Source organism: Triticum urartu, chromosome 5A, assembly GCF_056163025.1.
Source record: "Triticum urartu cultivar PI428250 chromosome 5A, HENAU_Tu73, whole genome shotgun sequence".
Lineage (NCBI taxonomy): Eukaryota > Viridiplantae > Streptophyta > Magnoliopsida > Poales > Poaceae > Triticum > Triticum urartu.
In genome coordinates this window covers 681,450,956-681,460,852 of record NC_141877.1, presented here as the reverse complement: position 1 = coordinate 681,460,852, position 9,897 = coordinate 681,450,956, and the positions used below count along the sequence as shown (strand labels likewise).

The 9,897-nt window shown below is 47.1% G+C and overlaps 1 protein-coding gene across 1 annotated transcript; it reads left to right on the top strand.

Annotated features, from left to right (window-relative positions):
- Positions 1-4,821: 4,821 nt before the first annotated feature.
- On the top strand, positions 4,822-8,860 carry LOC125506543 (uncharacterized). Its single transcript, XM_048671336.2, has 2 exons — positions 4,822-4,942; positions 6,457-8,860. The coding sequence occupies exon 2, from the start codon at positions 6,479-6,481 to the stop codon at positions 8,633-8,635; it is 2,157 nt and encodes a 718-aa protein (XP_048527293.2). The 5' UTR covers positions 4,822-4,942; positions 6,457-6,478; the 3' UTR covers positions 8,636-8,860.
- Positions 8,861-9,897: the final 1,037 nt, after the last annotated feature.

Below are 9,897 nucleotides of genomic sequence, written 5' to 3'. Positions count from 1 at the left end.
CACGGATCAACAACAACAAGCTTGGCAAAATCGCTAAACATGTTAACAATCTGCAAGGAACATTTTGTAGCAAAACTAGAGCTCGATTGACTCAAGCTAGCGTGCTCCATAAATGCAAATAAAGACATGGATGGATAGAGCACCACAATATCTACAAAACATCCTTACTGATCATGCTCAAAAGAGGCACGGATCACTAGGAAACAACATGAACATATGGCATAAAAACAATAACAGGACAAGGCCTTGGTGAAATTTGAAGTCCCTGAAATCAACATCATTGAGTAAGATACTTTGCATGCTTGTGCTAGTCACCACGAAGATCACAAAAATACATGGCATACACCCCTGTAAAGATGGCATGGCATATTTCAAAACACATGTAGAGCTCATGATCATAGCATGCACACATTAATCATGGCAAAAATGACAAAAGTCCATTTGCTGAAACAGATCTAAAATAATCATCACATAGCCCTCTTCCAACAGAATTTTTGGCACCAAGATGAGCTCAAATGAAAATGATGCAATGAGATGAAACGATGTACTCGTCGAGACGAACATTTTGATATGCTACACGCACAAATCGGAGCTACGATGACAGAGTTATGACATGATGAAGACAGCAAAATAATACTGAGATTAGGGTTTCGGGGGAAAGTCAACCGAGTCTCCAGATCCTGATCTAGCCGGGCGTGGAAGTCGAGGATCATCGGGGTTCGCTGTTCGCCAGAGTTTGCTGCGGGGGCGCCCGGATCCGGAGCGGGGTTCGCCGGTGAGGAGGCGGACGGGCACCGGGGCGGCGCAGGGCGACGGAGAGGCGGTGGCCGGCGCCGGGTGCGGCGACGAGGAGACGGCGAAGCGGGGTGACGCTTGACGGCGCGGGCGACGGCTGAGCGCGCCGGGGTCGAAGAGGATGGCGGCGGGGACCGGGCGCGGACGCAGGCGTCGGTCGGCGGCGACTCGGGCCGGGGAGGGCTCTCCCTGGGCCTCGCGGGCCGCGGCGGTGGGGAGGCCGGCCAGGACACGTGGCGGCTCCTCAGTGGTTGCGGGCGGCGGCGGGAAAAGTGTCCGGCGCCGGCGGACACGTCCGGCGCGCGAATGAAGAAAGGGCTAGGGTTAGGGTAGGAGAAGACCCGGAATTTCGAAGGGGAGGACCTTTTTATAGGTAGGAGGAGTTAGGAGGCTTCAAATGAGGTGCGGTTTGCGGCCATGCAATCGTGATCGAACGCTATAGATGATAGAAGGGGTTTAGGTGAGTTTTGGGCCACTTTGGAAGCGTGTTGGGCTGCAACACACACGAGGCCTTTTCAGTCCCTCCATTAACCGTTGGAATATCAAACGAAGTTTAAATGGTACGAAACTTGACTGGCGGTCTATCGGTAGTAAACCAAGGCCGCATGACAAGTATCGGTCCAATCCGAAAACGTTTAACACCCACACACAAAAAGAGGTAGAAAGGGACACCAGAGGACATAGTAGCGCCGGAACGCAAAACGGACAACGGGGAAGATGCTCGGATGCATGAGACGAACACGTATGCAAATGCAATGCACATGATGACATGATATGAAATGCATGACACGTAAGCAAATACAAGGCAACAACAGCGAATAACTGGAAGGCACCTGGCACATCGGTCTCGGGGCGTTACAATCATCGTCTTACATGTTCACTTATGATGTTGCTATGACTTTGCTATGCTTAATGCTTGTCACTAGGGCCCGAGTGCCATGATTTCAGATCTGAACCCTTTATATTTTCATGAATATATTTGTGTTCATTATCCTACCATGCAAGTGATATGCACCTTCTACGTGTTATGATCCGCATACCCCAAGGTGACAATAATTACGATTCTTTTCAGTGATTATTGTAGTTTGAGGAGTTAATGTATTCACTATGTGTTAATACTTTGTTCTGGTTCTATATTAAAAGGAGGCCTTAATATCTCTTAGTTTCTTATGGACTCCGCTGCCACGGGAAGGTATGCCAAAAGATGTCATGCAAATTATTTTCCATATGCACTCAGGATCTCGATTATGTTATACAATTCTACGATTTTACGATCCAAACTAACCCCTTTGATTCTACCATTTTAGTTCTCAGAATCTACATTTCTACGATCCTATTAGTGAAAATTCTATGATTTCTGATCCTATCATAGAAGCACCGATCCGATTCAAAATTGTGATTCTGACAACCTTGCGTATTACTACTTATGAAATACATGCCTATATTACATTGATAAATTGGAACTAGTTCTGTGTCGCCCTAGGTTATGATTGTTATATGATGAATATTATTCAACATTATCACCAATCCAATGCCTACGAGCTTTTCACATATTGTCTTTGCCAAGTTACTACCGTTGCCGCTACTCTCGCAATTGCTACAAAACTACTGCTACTACTGTCACTGTTACTGTTGTTGCTATTACCACTACTTTCAAAATTATCATATTATTGTGCTACTGATCACGCTATTGTAGATATTTAGTCTCCAGGTGCGGCTGAATTAACAACTCAACTGCTAATAATTGCAAATATTCTTTGGCCCATCTTGTGTCGAATCAATAAATTTGGGTTGAATACTCTATTCTCGAAAACTGTTGCTATCCCCTATACTTGTGGGTTATCAGCCGGACTTCCATCGATTTGGCTTGGGCGAAATGATGTCGGATTTTCAGAGGACGTCGGACGTACGGACGAAGTCGATTTTCTGGCATTTTCGTATTGGACATGGTGCACCAGATTTCCGGAGGGGAGCAGACGTCCGGGCGCTAGAACATGTCGGACGTCCGGTACTTGCCGGTCGTCCAGCCGCTATAGAGTTTCTCGGCTGGCCCTTCTGGCTGGCTGATCCGCTGTGTGCCGGACATCTAGTAGCTATAGCTTGTCGGAAACTCCTTCTCTTGCTTCTCGCGCTTGGCTCCTTGTCATCTTGTCCATTATTCGTAGCAGCTCCATGGCCTTCCTCCAAATACCAGATCACACACTTTGTCTCCGCTTGAGGTAGTAGACATGTCTCAGATGTGGAACGTGTAAGTTCGGAGAGGAGCGAGTTCACCTCGGTTTTCATGGCCCTTGCACGAGCTCTAGTCATCGGCCCACTTGGTGTCTTGGGAGACGAAGGTACGTCCATGGAGATGATTGTAGGATGCTCCGCGTCAGGTTGCTTGCCTTGAAGCGGCACCATCTCGCCGCCTGCACTGGATCCGGCGACTCTGCCTCTTGAATGGCCTAGAAAAGCATCTCGTACTCCATCCCTCCCTCGTCGCCGATGGAGCGGCAGCTCTCCGCAAAGGTTGCACTGTGGATGATTTTTCCACGCAGATTTTGGCCACTTGTCGCGGTTAGGGAAGCGTTCCCGCACCATCTACTTGATTATCCCCCCCGTGTCTCCGTTGACGCCGCGTCGATCTCCGGCAACATCTCCACCGGAATCGACGGCTGCGACGCGGGGATCTGCCGGGGCTGCCACCCGCGACGCCGGGCGTAGTCCGCCTCGCGCGAGCTCCGCGGCGTGACTTCCCTGTCATCTGAGGCGTCGTTTGTGGTGAGAGAAATCGGCTGGGATCGAGACTACGTACTAAGAGCAAGTATAGTAAGGTGATGTGGGCGGGCTGTAAGACTTAAAATAGTATATTGTTGCTGAGTTGGCAGAGAGAGAAGAAGAGAGAGAAGAGAAGCGGGCTACTAACTAACAGCCGGCTGTAGCACGTGCTCCTAAACACTTTGTGAGAGAGAGAGGTGGGCCATGTATCAATGAAGTACTACTTATTTGCATCTGACTATTATACTTGCCGGCTATAAGCTTGACTATAGATGATGTGATAACGTCTTATAGTCAGCGGCTAGCTGTGACGTAGGCGGGCTATAAGAGATGCCACATCAGATTTATGTCTAGGTGGAGGAGAGAGGAGAGGAGAGAGAAAAGAATCGGGCTACAAGCTTACAGCTAGCTGTAACACGAGCTCCAACACCCTTTGTGAGAAAAGAAGTGAACCATACATTAATTGTATAGTACACTAGTATATCTAACTATTATATGAATGGGCTAGTAAGTTGGCTAACATGGCAACTTCATATAGGCGGTTGTTGGCTGCGAGTGGACGATCTGCACATGGGGGCATCTGCACCTGCTTTTCAAAAATGTACTTTTTACGCGTTTTGTAATGTTCAAAAATTCTAAAAACAAATTATGCATACATGTTGGCAAAGGTATGTCCACGGCACAAAGTTTTGTGTAAAAAAGTATTTTTGTTTTGTCTCAATAAAAAAGACAAATTTTACTACTTCTAAATAGCGTTTCACGGTACAAAATTTTGTCTTTTTTGCACAAGCTACAAAAAAAGTTGTTTTTTCTGTAAAACTTTCTGCACACGCATAGAATATGGAGATGTCCGCGCACACCTTTTTTCAGAATTTTTTAACATTGCAAAATGTGTTTTTCAAAATGGGTTCATATGTATCCGGATTCACCCATACACTTCTTGTTGTTGGCTATACTATTAACCATCCTGCCATGCTCTAACTAGCGAGTAGATGGGGTGGGCTCGGAGGTTGGTAGGGAGCTGGAGGCCATTAATGGCGGGTAGGTTTGGGTTCGCATTGCTCTCTCCCGAGCGGCGTTCGTGGCCTGTCTTGTGTAAGTTTTATTCTATGAGCTGACCAGTCTCCACTGTTGAGGTGTTGAGGATGTCTGTATGGTCTTTTTAAATAATGAAAAAATGGATTCAGGTGGGCCTCTTGACCCGCGGTTCACGCGTCAACGCAAAGAAACGCGACGACCTCCCTCCTCTCCTTCCGGTCAGTCACCCTCCTCACCCACTGCTATTACCTATTAATTGCTCCTCGAGCTCCAGCTCCTGGCGGCCGACGGCAGGAGGATCCAGAACCGCACCACCCGCGCCATGCGTCGCTCTTCGTCCAAAACCAAGGTAATCTCCCAGTCCTCTCTCCCCTGTTCGTCGGCGGCTGCATTTCCTCCAAAATCGAGCCTCCCTACTGCAAGAAACTCAGATCTCAAGGAGAGGCGTACGAGGCTTTAGGGACGGAGTAATGCTAACATAGAGTCATAGGGCAAATCCTGCAGGGGCGTTTCGTTTCGCAGGAATGCTAAACACTATGCGTGCTAGCAATCTACGAGTAGTTTGCAGTTACTCGTCATGCATGCATACGCATTCCTTGCGTACAATGAAGCTCTGTTTCAGGAAGATACCTCAAGTTTAGTGGGCATCGCAGTTTTTTCTGTTAGACTTTTCGGTAGTGCGATGCGGTGTAGCTCTTTTACCTGTACTTGTGTTGGCAAGCTTCAAATGGCCGGCAGCTTTCTATGCGTCGTATCCTTGATGAAGGCATTGCTCGGAGTTTACTTGGACTTGATCTTCAAGGTGAAAATCCACGATTTGATCTTTAATGGTCGGATCAGGCGACGGCGGCGCTTGCACATCGTTCTCTTCGTGAAGACGTCGCTTTTGAAGAACCATCTTTGTAGCCCTCGTGCTGTCAAGAGATGATTGGAGCCGATGTCCACTGTTGTATGTCATCAATCATTGTTTTGATCACTTTTGGGATTTTTTTTCCTTTTCCCCTTCGCCTAGGCATAGCTTCGGTCTTGAATGACTTTGCTATTTGCCGACGTGATACTTTGCGTGTGTGTGTGTTAGTGTTGGATGTGTGCATCCTAGTTATGCAGAGGCCGGGTGTGTACTCATTACAATTGTATCGCTTGATGCTAAGTTTGAGTCAATAAAAAACACCCGTTGTCAAAAAAAAAATGGCTGGTTGCCTGTATGTTATTGCCTTCTTGCTGCTGCCGGCATCGTGCTATTGCAGAGGGTGATGCATTTTATATGATCTTAATGCATATTTGAGTGTTCTTAATTGGAAAAAAGAGGAAAAAATACAGATCTGAGTGGCCGGTAATATATATACTGAATGTAGCACTAATTATAGCATTTAGTTCTAAGAGGCCCCATCATTTGGTTGTAGTAGTGTATAACTAAGTACTAATACAATGGAAGATTTCGGAAGTTTGGTCTAAATGTCTATTTGCTGCTGAACTTATTGGTAGTAAGATGCGATATAGCTCTTTTACTTGTATAGTTGTTTTTTCAAACTTCAAAAGGCTAGTTGCCTGTTTGTTCTTGATGATGGGTGTTGGGCGTATGGGGCTGGTGAAGGTGCCGTTTTGCTTTCATTCTTCTTTGGCCAGAGAATACTTACTGTGCCAGCTGCTGTAGGCTTGATTTTTGATAATAAACAACAAAGACTTCTTTGCATATGCAGATAACAATGCATAGATCTTCAATGTCTTAACAACCTCTTGGCAACCTATTGTTACCGAGGCCGGTGCATTTTATCTCAACTTGATGCTTAATCAAGTGTTCTTTATCGAATTAAAGGAATATGCATAGATTTAGTTGCTAATAAGAGCTTTTTTTTGTTACAGTAAATCAATTTCCGGAGGAGCAATGTCTGGACGTCCGATGCTGCAGCTCTGGAATGAATGGGCGACCCAAATCCTTGTCCTACTCAGCTTCACACTGCAGATTTTCCTCTTTGTCTTCGCTAGGACCCGTCGGCACGGATCCTCCGCCGTGCTGAGGATCCTCCTGTGGTTAGTGTACCTCATGGCTGACTCCACCGCTGTCTACACTCTCGGCCATCTCTCAATCAATGGTTCGCCACGCAAGCAGAAGCTCGCGGTATTCTGGGCGCCCTTTCTCCTGGTGCATCTTGGTAGCCAGGACACCATCACCGGCTACGCCCTCGAGGACAACAAGCTCTGGCCACGCCACCTGCTAAATCTTGGCGTCCAAGCCTTTGGGGTTGCCTATGTCCTCTATAAGCACATCATGGAGATCCCCACCTCCCTGGGATTGGCTACCGGCTTGATATTCGCCATTGGTCTCATCAAGTATGCAGAAAGGATTTGGGCCCTCAAGTGCGCCACCCTGGTCAGCATCCGGAGCTCTATCAATAATCATCGGCGTCTCCCTAATTATGATGAGCTTTCTCCCCAGGCATTGAGGGCAGAGGAGTGTGATGAAGAGGAGCTCCTGTTGTTTGCTCAAGCCATGCTCCCTCTTTGCAAGGGTGCTATGTCTGATTCTCCGGTGGCTTTGTTTAGTTTCAAAGTTAGAGGTACAGGGTCACTTGCATCTATATATGAATGGAAGAGCTGGAACTGGAAAGCTACGTACAAGGTGGTGGAGATGGAGCTCTCCCTCATGTATGACATCATCTACACCAAGGCAGTGGTGATCCATACTTGGTATGGTTACTTGTTCCGTCTGGTTTCACCCTTGGCCACCCTCGCCGCGTTCGTCATGTTCCAGTTAAGTGGTAATAAAAATGGTTACAACAGAGTCGATGTTGTTACCACGTACATCTTGTTGGTCGGGGCCTTCCTTCTGGACATGGCGTCGGTGTTCAGTACTCTGGGGTCGACCTGGTCATGTAGTTTCCTGTGGACCAGAGGCTGGAGTAATCTTGGTCTTGTCATCCTGTCTCTTCGTCGGCGTGTCAAGGCTGCCGGCAGTAGAGGGTGGTCAGGCTCAATTGGGCAGTTCAACTTGTTGCATTTCTTCTCCCCTGACACGTACAAGATAAGAAGCAGAGTGGCCAAGATGATGGGCCTGGAGGATTGGTGGAACAAATGGCGTTGCTCTGAAACCCTAGTGATTTCACAGGATGTCAAGGAGTTGGTGTTCAAACATGTATGGCAACTAGTGAAGAAGATTCACCATCCAAGTGCAGAAAATGAGATTGAGTCCTCACCTTGCGAGAATGGCATGGTAGGACTCATGGGGATGATGCCACCTATGAATGATTTGCCAGGCTTTCGTCCTGCACTATACAATGAAACTGCCAGGAGGCGCGAGAGATTAGACGATGCTCTCAACTTTGATGCCGAACTCCAAGAGGTGATCCTTACCTGGCACGTCTTCACAAATGTTTTCCTCTTGTCCATCGACACCCCCAAGGATGCGGCATCATCCACTTATCTGAAGGCGATCAAGGCCCTGTCAGATTACATGGTATTCCTCGTAGCGGTACGTCCTGACATGATACCCGGTCTTGAACTACGCAGCATGTACGAATCAACCGTCGAAGATTTGAGGTGCATATGTTGTCCATGGGGTAGCCATACTTCCTCTATAGATAGCGTGAAGAGGCTTCTCAGCATCCTGCAAGACCGCACGCACGAGGATATGGGAGAGGCATGCGTAACTCTCTGGCATGGGACTTTATATGCCAGGCTGATGCTGGAACTTGTAGATGCAGGCAACGGTGATAAGCCTGGCATCATATCTTGTTACGAGGATCGTGATCATGTCGCCATGGATAAACTGGAGCGTCTGATGCCAGATCTGGAACACTCATGCAACGGAGCCGGAGGTGGTGTGTTTGATATGCCCAAGGCGTTGGCGCTCATCTTGGATGCATGGGTGCGTCTGCTCGTCTTCGCTTCCGTCCAGTGCAGCAGAGATGCCCATGCCAGCCAGATAAACCGCGGCGGCGAGCTCATGACCGTTGTGTGGCTCATGGAAGAACACGCCAACGTGTTTTTCAAGCAACCCACCCCTGGCGGTATTGAATCTTTTCTGCTCCAGGCCCTCTGTTAAGAGAGATGCTCTAGTTGTTATTGTTCTTTATGTTGGGGCTTGATCCTTTTGAAACCTATTATCTATTATGTTATTGTAATGATAGTTGAGCCCGGTCCCTTTCGGGAGCCGTGTGGGAAATAATATTCTTTGCGACCTGCCATGACACAAATTATGTAGTCTTTTGTTCCCCCTGTTATTGTTTGTGAATTGTGACTAGCTCTTCTCTGCTGCTTCGATTTTGTATCCCTCACTCTCCATCGATCACTTTTGCGGAAGCTGAGTCCTTTCTTTTCCAGCAACTTCAAATCAGAAAGCCCCGACTCCCATAAAGAATGCTTGCAGATCTATGTGCACATCAACTTGAAAAACTGCAATTGATGTGAAGATTGGAAAGGCGTGTTGATGTGAGGAGCTTCAGGTTTGGCTCAGGCATCTGGGCAAGCAGATGGAGTACAACTGCCAGTTTCAATGAAGAAAAGCGCCGCACACACTAGCTTAGTTACATCAACGTGGTAAAGAGTCACAAGAGAGACAAGGAAAAACAGCATCCAGAAAAGCAATCACCATGATTTGCAAGCTCGCTGCCCACATCAAGGGTCGACGACGAAATGCATCTCTCCGCGACCGGATGAAACTTCAACACCTGCACCTACATCTCACAAGGCAAACACAAAGAAGTTATATAGGGCCGCGACACAACCAAGCATAGGGCTTGCTGTCCGCTAGAGAAATGTGTAGAGAGTTTCAGTTTCAGAGTTTTCGAGCTCGGTATCTCCTGATTTTAGGCCACTAATCGTCATTGTTCCGCTCGCCTAGCTTGAGCATATCGGGTTTCCAATGCGGCAGGTAGCCAAGAGATCACAACTTTCACAGCAACTTTTTATTGAGCTGAACGGTCTATTTTCAGAGGCCCAAGAAAGTAACAACAGGTTCTGAGCTGAATCTATAAATGATCTAATTTCTTTGGGTGTTAATGATCCAACTTACTACTGAACTTTAGTTACACAGTAGCGAAGCCAGTTTTCAGGGCACTTCTTTACTTTTGTAAATATCTTATTATTATCTGGTCCTTGATAAAAAAACAAAGTTCTCCTTCATTCAAAACAGAATTTACCGAGGACCAAGGACATTCATAACCTGATTTGAAATATAACATCAGGATTGTTTCTTTCAGACAAAGGACAAACTATGCAAGGGAATGTCTGTGCAAATTATAAGCTGTCAAGCAGATCAAAATAGAAGGTGTGCTCAAGATGCAGTGGAGATTCAGAGTCGTACCG

Bases quoted from the DNA above. Each gene is read 5' to 3' on its own strand.
- LOC125506543 (XM_048671336.2), top strand. From the start codon at position 6,479: ATGTCTGGACGTCCGATGCTGCAGCTCTGGAATGAATGGGCGACCCAA.